We start from the raw sequence: 16,012 nt of genomic DNA, 5'->3' as shown, positions 1-16,012 counted from the left end.
TAAAATAATAATCTTAAAAGGCTGAATGAGGTTCATGTCTTCGATACAACTTAGCCGTTTAAAAGATTATGATTTTGTGCATCTCTAAATGCGCATTTAGGCACGGGAGTAAGTACGTAATAAACTTACTAACTGATACGACGTTACCGAAAACGGAATTATACTCAGGAAACGTGGAGCAATTCCACCTGCTGTTTCTGAATTGGTGTTGACATTCGTCCATGGCCAGTTTCGCCCCATTGCCGATTATCTGCAACAGAACTAAAATGAAAACTCTCGCTTTTCTCAAAATATTAAACCTACCGATAGAACCCTATCATTTTGCGCACACAATTCCCTTTGTCGATCGACGAGATATTCAAGCTTGTGGCAACGATCTTTATGAGACGTAGGTGTTAAATCCACCGAATTCGATAGAGAGCTAGGTAATCCCAATTGCCTGAAACAAAAGCTTTCATAAATCACATCTCCTTGCATGTTTATTTAAAAGTGATTTCAACTTTGTTTAGTCAAGTCTGAAAAGCGTCCCTAGTAGTATATGGTCGCAGACGCTGTGCAGACAGCATTAAAGATATTGGCATCTGACTCTGGTCTCAGGTGGACGATCGCGCCAAACTTGTCCCCAGGCGATAACCTCATCTGTTTTTATCCTGTCCTCTTCCCTTTAGGGTTAAAATTACGCATTGCTTCTGCTACGAAAATACTATTACGCAAAAAATATTCGTCTGTATTCTCGCTCACTACGAATCGCTTATTAAATAACTGGCTCTCATTCATCAATTATTACGATGCTAACTTCTCATCCCCATTATATCTTATAGACAGTAGAAATATGTCATTAACAACGTAACCCCTTCGCCGAGGTCGAGAGCTAATTATATCAAGAAAAATCCGCCATTTTAATTTGCGTGTACAAGCACGCACGATTGGCCATTACAAAGACATGGAAATGTTGATTAGTTGTTGAATACAGTTAACATGAATGCAAATGCGTATAATAGAGCTTTTGTTAGTCAACAATCGAGTAACAATGGACGTGTTCCAAACCAATGGGGCATGAAGTAACCCTTGAAAATTGCGCTCTATTGGCCGCCTACGGCCAACCCTAGCTTTGTTGAAGTAATTAGTACATCATTTTAACCCTACGTAATTTGATATGATGTTTTCTTTCGAATACTAAAGGAGACTTAAAAATTAAATTCCAGCAAAACGGGATTAGTATTCTAATTTCAAGTAAATTGTGACGCTTTCTCATAATTAAGTGAACAACGGGTCAAAATTTACTCTTTCTTCATACATACGTACCTAATATTTGCAAAGAGGCACTTTCTTATAGGGAAAGAACGAGTTTTCTTATTTTTTGTTCACTCGGAAAATTCCACCATTTGAAGATATCTAAGCAAACTACAGTTTGATGAACAAATAAAAACGACAATCTTTTAGAAGCAACAAGTTTTGACCCAAAAGTGTGGCTGTTAATTTTACCTGCAGTCTATCTAAAAGATTATGACTGTAGTATGCAACGGTCTTACTTTACTAATCATTCTATTTATCGCATTACTTTTGTACTACAAACTATGTAGATTGTTTAATCATTTCTTCGTATCGTGTAGCAGTAATAGTATCTACATATAACTTTAAGATCGAAGTCCAGGTACAAATTGGATGAAGACCAATATTTACTCACCAATCTAGTGGGGGAATCTGCCAAACGCATTGTTTCGATGGGTGGGAACTTTTTCTATCTTAGCCAGAATTTTCGACGAGTTGCAAAATTAGAAATGCGCGCATCTCGAGTAAGGAAAATTGCAAGAGAGTACAACCGCTTGGAAAAGTTTATTTCGTTGAGAGCTTTAACTAGAATACCATGAAATATGAAACCAATTTCTAAGACCCCCGCCTCCTCCAGCCACCCACTGATCTCAAAAAGGACCGGAAAGTTATAGTTTGTAGAAACCAATTTCTTTCGATGAACCCTTTCATTAGAATAACATGAAGCGCACAACTATTTTCAAACGTTTTACTATCTCCACTAGAGGGCATGCGTTTACAAAATTTGAGACACATTCATTCATCCTCCCTCGCACCCTCCCTTAAAACAACAAAATTTGAACGCTGTCAGACACACCTTAAAGGTATAGGTACCTACTGTAGTGAAACAGGAATAATTACGTTATAATATCACTCCCCTTCTTCTCAAGTCAGACCTCCTATAGCTAGATGATAGTGTTAGGACGCTAGATTTTACGTTGTGCTTGTAGTTACAATAGAGGTCGTCGTCTGCCAATTATTTTATTTGAAGTAGCGCAGAGATGCTAAATTAAAGACATTATAGAGATATTTAGGTTTATTCCTTACTTAACATTTTGGAATTTAGATTATCTTCCTTGGTAATTAGAAAGCGTACGGGCGCGACGTTCCAGAATAGTCAGATGGCACTGTATGCCAACATACATTGAGGAATTAATAGCTTTCGTCATTGGGAAAACGACATCACCGATCTTCCAACTTTTGGGTCAGGTTTGATTGACTTTGGATGACATTTTATGTTTCATGGTCACCAAACCTGGATGCCCAGGCGCTGGTGAGTGTGAGTCCGGATGTGGCGGTGATACATACTTCTCTTTCGTTGACTGAGACCCTTAATTTTCGATGTACTTACTACCGACAGTATAAATGGCAGTACTCGGCACCGATTGGCCACGGAATCTCGACCTGGTATTAGAGCGGAAATGTTCTTAAACATTCCAAAACCAACCTGACCCAGTAGAACTTTCTCTAAAACACTTCAATGTATATTCATGAAGTGCTTGAAATATAAGTCAATTATAACAGAAGCAATCAAAATGATTCATTCAACTACATTTAATATAATTTACTAGCCGGCGGTTGCGTAATTGGTAAACTTAATTTCAATCCTTGATTTCATAGTTTCACAGGACTAAATTTAATTTGCCGTATTTCTAGGATGGATTCGAACTGAATATAATTAACAAATACCTGGTTACGTTTCACATTTCACATCTACAATTCAATTTCATCGATTGTGTACATTTTTAGTCAAACATTAAACGACCCAATTACTCTTTTTTTAGTAAGAAAGTTATTCGTTTAAGTTGTACATTTTCACATCTTTCCCATGTCAACGGGTACATTTGACTACCTTCCCCAACGCTTTTTTTACAAGTTCCTATATCCATACCTTATGAACGACGCATGCTAGAAACCTAAATTTTTCGCCTTTAATGCTTTAGTCTCATAATCGGATCCTGATCATACCTTATGTTATAAATTATTATAGTTTCTGTGTTTAAGATCGTAAACGCTAACTCTGTTTTGCCTAAAAAACCCGGTTTATACGGAAAAGGGTATGTTACGCATATTAGTAATAACGAGAGTCTAGTAAACAATATACATTAGCTAGTTTGTGATAAAAGCATATGTTATTCGACATAGTGCATTTTTGATTCTCAAAAAGTAGCTTTCACTAACTAACTGTCGGTTGTTCGGACGCCTTTTAAGCTTTTTATAAACTGAACGAGAACTTCCAAAGGACTAACGTACAACTTTCGGGTTTTCGGCATTATATTCGTACTATCGAGCTTTCCCGCATCGCTTAGTCTGAAAGCTCAATGCCGTTTCGGGAAGTCGATAATTTATGAATGTCGGGATATTGGTTCAAAACTGTAAAAGCATATATTTTTTTTGTTTTTTTTTACCAAATTTTTGATTTTGAAAAGAACGCATGTAGTTTCACTAATTCTCGATAGGCCGCTTATCTGTTCGTTCGAGGCCTTTTATAAATCGATCGAGATCTCGGTAACGGAATGTCTTACCCTTAGATGATTCAGCGTTTCGGCATTAGATACCTATGTACTATCATTGAATAATAATACAGGCCATTTGTGCTCAAACGGGCATCTAGCGGGAAAGTTGTGGGGTAGTTTTGATTTCTTTGATTCTATCTGTTTTTTGGGGTGCTGAATCCGAATCTGAGGTTTGCCAACAAAATTTCATGACGCAACATTGAAAAAAATACAAAAGAAGTTGAAAAAGATATTTTTTTGGCAGTTTTGTGCTACAACTTGAAAACTATCAACTTTTCGAAAATAACCTTCCTATTCAAAATGAAAGTACTTAAAATTTCCTACAGACCCCACTATTTAGTTTTTTTCCTCGATGAACCGTTCGGGCTCGAGCGCCAGTTGAAAATTGGCGTATTTCGGCTGTATCCGCAAATACTCATCATTTATTATTATTTTATTATTATTCTGTGCAAATATAAATCCGTACTTTTCATTGTCTACCGGTCTCCTCAAAAGATTTTATAAGTGTTCCGTCTGGTATAAAACTCTCCCACTCCTTCACAGATGAGCGAAGGCCCATTACGTCCCCGTGTACCTACGTTTGCAGTCTCGAGGCCCTCCTCCCATACACATACATACACAAGCGCACAAAGTTACACAGATGAACGGACGGACAGTCCAAAATCATGAACTCGTTTTTTGTTGCTGATTAACATGTAAAGAGAAAAGAAATAAATCGGGTTCAGTTGTTGGCTGGGGTAACCTACGTTACCCCACTCCGAGGAGTACGTGATTCTTCAGAACACCGGAGTAAGAGGGATAATGTCGTTGAATAGGAAATCAATATACCCCTTTTGCCATTTGAATTTTTTGAATTAATAATGACCACAGCGCCACTTTCCCAAATTCAACAATAATAAATTATCCAAACATGCTACGGTAGGGTTTTGTGATTTCTTTATCTGGTTCGGAAGAGAGTGGGAATAGTTTTAGATAGCACAGTATAATACTAAGTATTATATATTATAAATAATATAATAATATGATATACTGTTGTTCGTTAGAAATTAACTTTTCATACAATTCTGGACTACAATAAACACCTTGAACGTTATGAAAATGAGAAAAAACCACATTTACATATAAAATTCAAATAATAATAGGTAAATGCAAGGAATTCACTTATTGACAACGCTTAATATTAATTTAGGGTTTTAGTGCGAAAAAACTATGTTTTGTGGAGACAGCCGAAATACGCCAATTTTCAACTGGCGCTTGAGCCCGAACGGTTTATCGAGGAAAAAACTAAATAGTGGAATCTGTAGGAAATTTTATGTACTTTGATTTTGAATAGGAAGGTTATTTTCGAAAAGTTGATGGTTTTCCAGTTGTAAGCACAAAACTGCCAAAAAAATATCTTTTTCAACTTCTTTTGTATTTTTTTCAATGTTGCGTCATGAAATTTTGTTAGCAAACCTCAGATTCGGATTCAGCACCTCAAAAAACATATAGAATCAAAGAAATCAAAACTACCCCACAACGTTCCTGGTAAAAATACAATTTAACTGGATTATAAGTCAATGGTACTATCAAGTTATTCTTGCATCACAGCCTGTCACATCAAAAATCTAGTGATGGCACATGAAAAACTTGTTTTCAAAAAATTTGGCTAGTGTCAAAAAAAGTTCGGAAGAAATTACGCGTGACACCGCTATAGTAAGTACGTAAAAAGTATCGATTGCCGTCACGGTGAAGTGGTTGCACGGAAAAGTTTAATTCGGACGCCGTAAAGTTGCGAGGACTGGTGAAATTGCGAGATAGGTAAATCAGCTAAACCCTAAGAAATTGAATAGAATCAGTTTAAATTATAAGGGATGATTTTTGAATTGCGATTTTAAATTTCGTGAACATTATTACCGGAAGCTTTCGTCTTAGAGTACGCGCAAACCTGTGTCCTGTTAGAAGGTCAAGTAGCGAAACCGGAAATCAGTCAAAATACCGGTACCGGAAGTTGTAAAATCAATATAAACTTGAACTTGTTGATTCTAAGCAAAAGCAACAAAGAGTTGATTCGAATAGTCCTACAATATGTACAGCAGTTAACTGCCAAATACTACAAATTCGTAATTTTAGAAATACATATAATAAATAATATAGTAGAATATTCTATGCTACTCAAATAAAAGGAAGAGACCACGCAAAACAACTTTGTCAACACTACAAGAACGTTGACATAACTGATTTGTCGTTCATGTCGTTAATCTTAATAATGAACTGGACACAAAGCATTAATGAAAGTCGATAATTTAAAAACCCAAGATAAATAATTGCAGACGATTAGCACGCGACAATGCTTTTCACAAACAAGCCTCCGTTAGGTAAGGTACGATTTCTCAATATTTACATCAAGTAAACGAGAATAATTGCTCCTTGTTTCAACAAGAACCTGCTGATTCATAAGACCATTATCATTCCAATTAAATCCAGAGAGAACCAACAATCGAATTATAATACAAAAGTAACAAAAAAAAGCAACACAGACATCCGATAAATAATAATTATAAGGTGGAGATGAGCTCTCCAATCATATTTTAGATATTAAAAGAAAATAAAATGTCAAGTTTATAGTCTCATAAAAAATGACACCGTTGCTGACAGCAACCGATTTCAAATTAGAATTTATAACTTCTTTCAATGTAAAATAAGTGGAAGCTTATAGCATTTCAACTACTACATTAAATAAACGAGATTGTAATAACTTCGTTTATTATTTCTTAATGCATATGCCATTCTCAAGGTATCATAAACGTTCATCAAATTATTCGCAATTAATATCACATCAAAAGTAAAAATAAATGTAATTGCACAGGATTTAGCTTTATTTAGATAAATCTGACTTTAAATAACGTGGATAACGGACAATCTCAATAGTTAGCGGAATGGTAATGAACGTGTAGTAGAAAATCTAAAAGCAAAAGAAAGAATTTTGGTATCAATAACTTTCATATGGAATTGCGGGACTTGAACACATAAAATACGAGAATTGTTTTTCGAGGTAACAAAATGGCCTAACGTTATAGTAACATGCGAATTAGCATAGATTTTTGTTACCGTATTATTAATTTAGATATAATCGTAAAATACTTTATAGGCTTATTAGCGATACTTATGCGGTCACTGCTTTTGTGCACTTTAAAATATATAATCTCGAAGGTTGTAATTTGAATTTTTATCTGGGTATAATAAGCCAATATAATAATCGGAAAAAAGGTTTGAAACTTGACACGCTTTCATAAAGCTTAGTATTATACAAAACACAAATTCTGACAAGAAGTGATAGATTTCCTCCTTGAGTAATAAAAGATTTGATATGTGAGTGTTTTTACTGTCTATACATATACTATCTTGTGTCCTCGTCTCTGTACCTACCTGCACCTTTTATCATAAATGGTTTTGGGTCCGAATTTTAGTGATTTTTAAGGTTATGAAAGAAATTTATCCGGAATTATGTTTGTTTTCAATTTCTGTACTGAAATCTAAGGCCGGTCGCAATGTTGTATATGTTAGTTATAATTACACATTAAATTAATTACTAAAATTCCGCTTGAAGATTTATATCAAGATTTGATTTCCAAAGATTTTAACAGATCTGAGATCATACAATCATGAATTTAGTTCATTAAAAATCTCTCACTGAAAAGTTGAATAACTTGTGCTTTTTTTTATAAGCCAAAATGTGCCTTGAAGTTACCCTATCTATTTAACCAGGAACGATATACACATTTTTAAGAGCTTGCAATCTTACCGACCATTTTAGAAGACAATTCGTTCGAGCTCCGAATGGAAACAAAGTAAATATTCTTGTATTAACCCTGAACATTAGCGTAACATGCTGGGCATGGACTTTGGTGCACGACAATCATCGTGGCTCCCTTCCCACTCTGGAAAGTCAAATGCGTTTCTGCTGTTAGAGAAGTCAAATGGCAAAAACGAACGTGCTGGATAAAAATAAAGATAAAAAACCATATACAGTGCGTTCAACATAAGATAGGCAACTCAATATCTCTTCTACTTGGCGGGATACGAAAGATTTCTCAAATATACATTACATTACGATCTATCCGATCGCATACTGAAACGTCCGGCATCACTTCCGGTTTAAGCAGACATCGATGCAACTTTTGTTTTTCAAATGCAATGTCTATGTTTTTTACGACATTTGAAAAGAACTATCAATTTTTCGTACGACAACGTGAAATACGGATATGGTGGATAACTAGGTGGATATACAAGAAATGGAGAAATTCTTGATTCAATTATTGAAAACTTGTTGATAGGTCTTTTCTGTGTAATCGTAATTACACTTATAAACTTATATTTGACAAATTTTTCGTATCTGTCCAAATAAAAAAGGTATTGAGGTGACCCTCTCATCTCGAACGCACTGTATGTAATGTAATTAAGTTTGTGCTCGCGAAATTTGAACTCGATTCACGAATAAGCACAAAATTGGTTTATTTCGTTTGAATGTTTATTTTTTCCTTTTGGTTTTGTAGATTTATTGTCTTTCATTGTAAAACGTGTTCAAATGTAGATACATCTGGTTATTTGCGATGAGAGGTTTTGTTATCGGATGTAAGTTAATTAGAGCACGTGTTCTGGAGCTGATAACAAAAGATACAGGTGGTCAACGATGGGCGCATTATTTTCGGCGTAAGTGGGGACGCGTTCCTTCGCAGCCGGCGTTCGAATTATCGCATTATTTGTAAATACCGGAGGAAGGAGTTTATTCTGTGATGGAAGTGGTGTTCCCTTCAATACGCGAGGTAAGGGAAAAAAGGGAGCTGCTGTTGTTAGTTCGCGACGCCTTTTGAATTTTGTTGGGGTACAATTCGTTTTATTGAAACGGTTTGTCTTAATGAAAGTTAAAAGTTTCTACCGTCAGAGCAGCCGCCGAGAATTTTCTTCATCTTGTTATCATACTAGTTCCTGTTATTGAGTCCAGTTTTTTTAAAAAACAAAGTGAAGTTTCCCGAACTTGTCAGCAAATGTTTTTGTGTCTTTCACAGGCGTGTTTGAATATCTCAAACCACTCACTTATAGTTCCCTTTTGAAGTCATAGGAGATGACCCATATCGACCCTATACAATACAAGAACGATGGTTGCTATGTAAGTTTCTCCTATATGTTGTGTATCACTTAATATATCTGTCAAAAGGAATATTTCATTTTAGTATAGGTGTACTTGTTTACGTTAAGTAGTCATACACTTGAATCACAGAAATGAATGGGTAAGTTCTGATGACAGCAATAAATTTGCATGTAGCAGGTGCGTTCTGAAAATAAATGTTCACCATTTAAAGTTATTTTAATTAAAACTTATTGCGTTAAGTTAGTACTCGTTCATCGTAGAATATGATTTAGGTAATGAAAAACAACAAATTATTCTTCAACATTAATAAGTAATAAAAGTATTAACTACAAATTTATGTGGATTTACACTTATATTTAAGACTCCAACATTCATTGCACCACATTAGTTTGTTTAAAATTATGAAACGCGAAATGGAAGAAGTTGGCAATGTGAATCATTGGCACCAAAAAAAAGATCTAAGTTGTGGATGTTTTGAACATTATTCAAGGTCTTATTGACAGAACAATGGCACTACTTACGTATGCCCGCTCGACCATAGACATTCTTCGGACATATATTTATACTATGTTCTTGTAAGATTCATAGAAACCGCAATTTGGCACAGCTATCTTATAAATTTAGATACGCAGAAACGATGTTTGTCTACAAGTAGCAGAACACTATTCATTCCGACAAATTCAAATTAACAATGATCCATTTTAAAGACGTCCCCATTTTGTGAGAATCGATGGAAAACTACGAACAATTAGTTCTTTGATGATGCGTTGCTTAAACACATGTAGGTTAACATCACCTATCACAAGCATACTGCTATGTGTAGCAGGTGATATTACTATATTAGTCCTTTGCGACGATAGACACAATCACTAATTATAGCACAATTGACATTACTTTTCTAACTAAATTAGGATAGCATCATTGGCTCAGCTCAGAAAATTTGCCCTTAAGAAAACTCGGCCCCAGCTAAATTCGTGCTCTCAATGTTCGGCCCCGCAATATTTCACTACGGTGAATAGGCTCCCAGAAAACCCGTTCCACAGTATGCCCCGAAAAGCTGACCCACCGGAATATTGGCCCAATAACTTCAAGCGCGTAATCTTTTTTGGATGACGTCGACCTACTTCGGTAGGTATCTACAGTAATGATGGCTCGCCCTGTATGTGAATTTGTTTATTGTTAACGTGAAATGTTGGTTCGAATTTGGATTAGACACAATTTCGATCGTGTTAGTTCAATTGGAGGACAATGTTGATGTATCCGAATTATTTAATTATTTGATATTTGATTTTGTGTAAATAATTGTTTTGTTTATTTTTTATTTTCTATTTATTTTTGACCTTTATTTATGAGAAGGCGGGGTTTCAGCCTAGGCAACCCACCCACCCATGCCCGAACCCGGATTAGAACTAGGGACCCTTAGTGCCGCAGTCAAGCTTCAATTCAACTTCGCCACACCAACCTGTTTTACTTATTTATTTCTCCGGTCGTAGGATAAAAAGTTGTATTATCGCTGCAAAGCTAATTAGTTTAAAGATAAAGACTTGTTATCGCCGAAGTTTTTTTTAATATAGGTGCAGATTATTCGACGGCGCATTGTTTTGTAAAGGAAGAAGGAAGGAAGTAAATGGAAAGGGAAAACATTTTAAATAAGCGAACCGGACGTTAAATGTATGTCTCTTGATGGAAGACGTGAATCGAATTTTTTGGACATTTAAACGTAGCCGTATTTGAGCGTAATTTGCCGTTCGTGTTGCCAGTTCTACGTTCTTAAGAAGAAAGTTAGTTGTTATAAGTGAACGTTAAGTCGAGTAAGCGGAAGCGTGCTTTATGTTTATTCAGAAGTTTCCCAGTACCCGTTAAATTTCATAGGTCGATTTCTTCAGGAATATCAAAGTTACTTTAAGCAAAATTAATATGCAAATTTCTAAAACTAACCCAGCCCTCTTTTATACAAATCAAAAAAATTCAAACCAGCTCACAGTAACTCGCGTGGATTTCAGGTTACAATTGATTCTCTCCCTGAAATAAATGCCGTCCCTCTTAAAATAAGAAAATAGATCGCATCAACGGTACCGGTAACTTTTGCTACCACCGTGGTGACGCTAACTTTATGGTGAATGCCAACCAAAATCAAGCCAGGCGCTTTTCATACCAACCTGTTAATATCCATAGCGCTTATATGGTAATTACCCATTCTGCAAACCACGAAATCCTTTATCTGGTACATCAGGCTCATGCTCATGATTTTCTTTCCCGAACCAACCTACACTTCAACATGAAAACCTGAAATTTATTCCTTGGCAATTTCCTCGAGTTAGTCCTGTTCCTCAGCAATGTATTCCCTGTCGCGTTATCTCACCAGTATCCGCCGTCGAAGAAGCGGAATTACAAGAACGAAGAAGTGGATGGCAGTCTGGCCGAAAATATCATCGAGCCGTCTGAAAGTCCGTGGAGTTCGCCGATCATCATGATTTGAAACAAAGATGGCAAGATGTGTTTCTGTATTATTTTCCGTAAGGTCAATGAAGTTACTATTGAAGATGCCTATCCGTTACAGTGCATAAATGAGATTCTTGACCGCCTTCGTCAAATCCGCTACATTTCGAGCATGGATTTGAAACAAGGTTACTGGCAGATGCCTCTGACCAAGGAAAGTCGACCCATCACCGCTTTCACCATAGCCGGCCGAAGACTTGTTCAGTTTAAAGTAATGCCTTTTGGATTACACACCAGCCACGTTTCAACGGCTTTTGGACTGTCTGATAGCCACAGACGTTCCCACATCTGGAGCACTGCGCACTTACAAAACTTGGGAGAAGTTTTCCGGCGTCTCCGTTGGGTCAGTCTGAAAATTAACGCCGAAAATGTCAATTTTGCAGTCCGTCTCTGAAATATTTGTGCCACGTCTTGAAACCGATCCAGACAATTACTGACGCCCCACAAAATTAAAACCATCAGAAGATGTCTTGAAGTAACATCCTGGTACTTTCGTTTCGTTCCGAATTTTTATAACATCGTAGCCCCAGCTCCACTGACCAAACTCCTCCGAAAGAACCAAAAATAGACTTGGGGTGAACTTCAACATTGTGCTTTCCAAACACTCAAAGAAAGGCGAATCAATTTATCTATAACGCAATTATTTCACCATACTATCCGATCATCAGTCTGCGATCTGCGTTGCCTACATTCCAGCAAGATGGAGTATATTCCTGCAGCAGTACGATTTCGAGATCGAATACCGAAGAGGTGTACTGTAACCGTGTTGCCGATGCCCTTCCCCTTCATCGGAACTACTTGCGCCCACCACTAATTCCAGTGATTCTTTGATATGATGCCGTTTATTATAGTTTATTTTGATTTTTTTAATAATAATTAAAGCCCAGTTCCACGTTCCTCCAAAGGAAACCAATACTTGCGCATTTTCCAAGACCGTTTCTTCACCAAATGGGTATGTTTCAGAGCCGTCCGCAAAGCCACCACGCCATTTCTCAAGCTTCATTTGAGGAAGTTATATCCCGTTATGGTACCCCAAAAATTTTGATAACCGGTAATGAGGGACAGTATGACAGCCGACATTTTAAAAACCTTCTTATTGACACGTAGAATCTGCCAACCGAACTTTGAAAACCTGATTGCTCAATTTTGCGAAGAAAATCATCGCAATGGAGATAAGTTCGTACCCTATTTAATGATGGTAATGAATTCCTCCGTCCTGGTAAAAATTTCTATTCCTCCGTAGCCATAATCGCGTTCGTTCCTTACAATATTTAATTCCTTAAAGTAGATTGATTAGTTTTGGTTTGAATCTCGTCTCGGATACAATAGCGATGTGGCGATTAGGAATTTTTTTTGATTTTCAATTACTTTGTGTTTGCGTAATTGGTCGTACGTTACAATTTGCTTATTGCCTTTAAAAATGCAAAAAATTAGTGGGGTGGCATATCTGATAAGATAGTCTTTTTGAGTTTTCAAAATTTGTAATTAGATTAGTAGTCGAATCTGATTTCAAATTAGGAGTGCCGTGAGATACTATACTGACCTTTAGCTCGATAAATATTTCCGGGTCTCCTTCTCTTGCATGCGTTGAATCACTAACCTTATAGATCTACCATGGTTACATGCTATACTAATAAATATAAATAAAGTAGGTAGCGTAAAACTTCACATTGCTCCCATAACAGTGCATCTAAATTAATTAAGTAACATGCGCTCCTCTTTATGAAGAATTGAGATGGTGGTCTTTCCGCATACCACTGCATATTAATAGGATTTCGACGAATAAATTACGGGGAATTAAATTGAAGGATTCAACTTACTTCGTTTTGGTTTCCTACTTTCTTTATCAATATAATTAACAAACATTGCAATGTTCCTCTTCCTCTAAATGTAGTTTAAAATAATATGCACGTTTCCAAGATTTTGTGTAAGTATAAATCCTCAAACTGTCTTAGTACAAAACAAATGTCTATTGTGTACAGGCCAACGAAGAGTGAGTAATATAAAAAAATGCCTTTCTTCCTTCCACGTCAATTTTAAACTTTTACTTTCGCTATTTTAAGATCAAAGAGCACTCATGTGACTTCTGCAATCTTGATTGATCCTATTCTAATTCGTATGTGTACCTCTACTTACGCTTTGTAAATCTGACAATTTCACGCACATTACAATGGAATAATAGTCTGAAAAAGCCTTGAGTGAAGAAAACGGTTTTAGTGTTTTCGAATAACCGAGCCAATTATGTATAGAAAAAAAGGGCCGATTATTTCCAGTGTTCTAAACATAGCGATCTATTTCTATGAGAATCTATTGTTAGTTTATTCATGTTCTTTGTGCTATTATTATTTATCGAGTTTTTTATGACATGAAATGTCAATCAAACTTATGAAAATTATAATTGGAGCCCTACCCCCGTTTTATAAGAGCTCATTGTGATAATATTAATAATGCTCATTATACTGTCATGTTAAATCCGAAACTCTAAACTAGCCGATCTAAATTAATTCAATTGTCCTTAACGATTACGGAGGATCCAAACATTTGTTATGTGGTCGAGTGAATGCAGTCTTGAGAGGATGTTCGACTTTCCCAAAAGAATGTTAGACGTGTAAATATGGATGGTGTAACAGTTTCCAAATCTGTCGGTTTATTTGAACAACCTTAAGGTGTTGATTGATGTTCGATGAGTGATGCCCGCACCCAACGACGTAAAAATATACAGGCATCATTCAAAATTATCACTTTAACCCTATTTGTGCACCCGAAAAAATTGTACCCGGTTTCCTGTACAGTTCGACTTAAGTCGAAAACCTTGACTTTGAACTTTTCTATTTATTTCGTGGCACCGTTTTAATTAATTTATGATGAAATTATGTGTGAACGTCTGCATAAATTGATTGTGGGTGACTTAATTTACATTCGGTTCCACACATAATATTTATTTAAAGCTTTCTTTAATGTTGCAAAAAAATGATTTACAAATCGACTCCAATCTTGTCTACCTTAATTAATTGATTCAAAACAATTAGATACACCACATATTGCAAAATGTTCTACTTTTAAGTTTGAATAACGACTGATGTTTATTTATTAGCCTTACTTCTATCAGTATTCTCCTCAATGTTTTAAAACAAACTCCTGCTGTATAATGTACTTACCCGTCAACATTGTGTTTCTGCACTATGAGATTTCTGTGAGGAAAGGTGTTGCCGTACCCTACATTTTCGTATATAATTAATTTTAAGTAGGTACATACATTAATTTACACTTCAGTTGACTCGTTTTTGTTTTCAAAAGCCGTGTAGTATTAACATCTGGCCATCGTGTGAAGTTTGTAATTTTGAAACGTTGTGAAGATTGATTTGTAAATATAAATAACGCTACTACTTCATGGTCTGCCGATTGAAAATTTAACCAAAAGTTGAATTGGGTAGAGCCCTTGAAATTGGTTGATGCTACGAATACGGAAATGTATTACTCTTCTTGATGTTTGTCAAATGCTTTTTTAAACGCAATTCCATCATGATCACACTCAGGTATTTTGGCAACCCCGTTTATCAAAACTAAAAAATCTTCGTCTAGAAACGATTGTGCTTGAATGTCGAAAGTTTAACATTTCGCACCAAGTCAGTCCAGTCGAGTCGCATCCATTCAAGTTAAAACCAATCATACCAAACCAGTCAGTCACCTGCTTTCACACGTTAAGGTAGTCAAGCCTCGAGTCAGTTTTTCTATCAGAATTCATAAGAAATGAGTCTACTCGTCGAAGGGATAGTTTTACATTGACACGAACAAGGAAAATAAGTCGACGACAGGAACTTTGGGTTAATCAAAAGACTCACAAAATACAGAAATTCAATTTCATCAGCAGGTTTTTCTGAGGAAAGGAAATCTGATTATACTATACGCCAGATGCGAGAAGCAGTTCAAGTTCAAGGGGGAGCTTTGTTTCAAGAAACAAAACAGGATGAAGATTGAGTCCAGCGGACCACCATCCGCATCTTTTTTTCTCTGATGATCAAGACAATGCAGTTCGAAACTTAATTTGTCAATTGTGTAACATTGCTTGGGGTAAAAGTATGAAGGAGCCATATTGTCAGAAGACGGATAACGTCTGAGGGGCGACGAGGCATGCAGGGGAGTTTGGAAACCACAGAGGGAGACTCTGTTTGACATACGTGAATACGAGAATGTTCGTATTTTGAATTAAGAAGTGGAATGAAAAGGAGGTAAATGTGCTAAATACATGAGAAAGTAACGTGACCGGTTAGCCTGCGGCCGCCGCGCCGTGATTTTCTTACCGCGTTCGCCTTTTGTTTTGTTTGCCGTTGTCGTGTTTTTGCCGTTTATGTGAATTAAGGTCTAGCCACACATAAACGAGACGTGTACGATACGAGTGCCGGCACGAGCTCCGTCCCTTGACGTCCCAGTCACACTGTAACGTAGACCCGTTGCGAGCGATAGTATACCTAACCTAGTTTGAGGGTTCAGTGATGTTTTCAAATTTTACTAGTACTGAATTGGCTATAATAGCCTTGGCACTAGATGAACAGGA

At 36.4% G+C, this 16,012-nt stretch overlaps 1 protein-coding gene across 1 annotated transcript in view; it reads right to left on the bottom strand.

Moving 5' to 3' along the window:
* The window catches only part of LOC116158998 (protein Wnt-4-like), a 92,491-nt gene that overhangs the window by 5,988 nt on the left and 70,491 nt on the right, over positions 1 to 16,012 (bottom strand). Inside the window, exons 2-3 of the mRNA XM_031471887.1 lie at positions 304 to 439; positions 130 to 250 (exon numbers count right to left, since the gene is read on the bottom strand). Of these exons, the coding sequence (XP_031327747.1) occupies positions 130 to 250; positions 304 to 439 (257 nt within the window). The remainder of the gene's footprint in view (positions 1 to 129; positions 251 to 303; positions 440 to 16,012) is intronic.

This window comes from Photinus pyralis, unplaced genomic scaffold (assembly GCF_008802855.1).
Source record: "Photinus pyralis isolate 1611_PpyrPB1 unplaced genomic scaffold, Ppyr1.3 Ppyr1.4_LG1, whole genome shotgun sequence".
Classification (NCBI taxonomy): domain Eukaryota; kingdom Metazoa; phylum Arthropoda; class Insecta; order Coleoptera; family Lampyridae; genus Photinus; species Photinus pyralis.
This window is presented reverse-complemented; position numbering and strand designations above follow the sequence as displayed.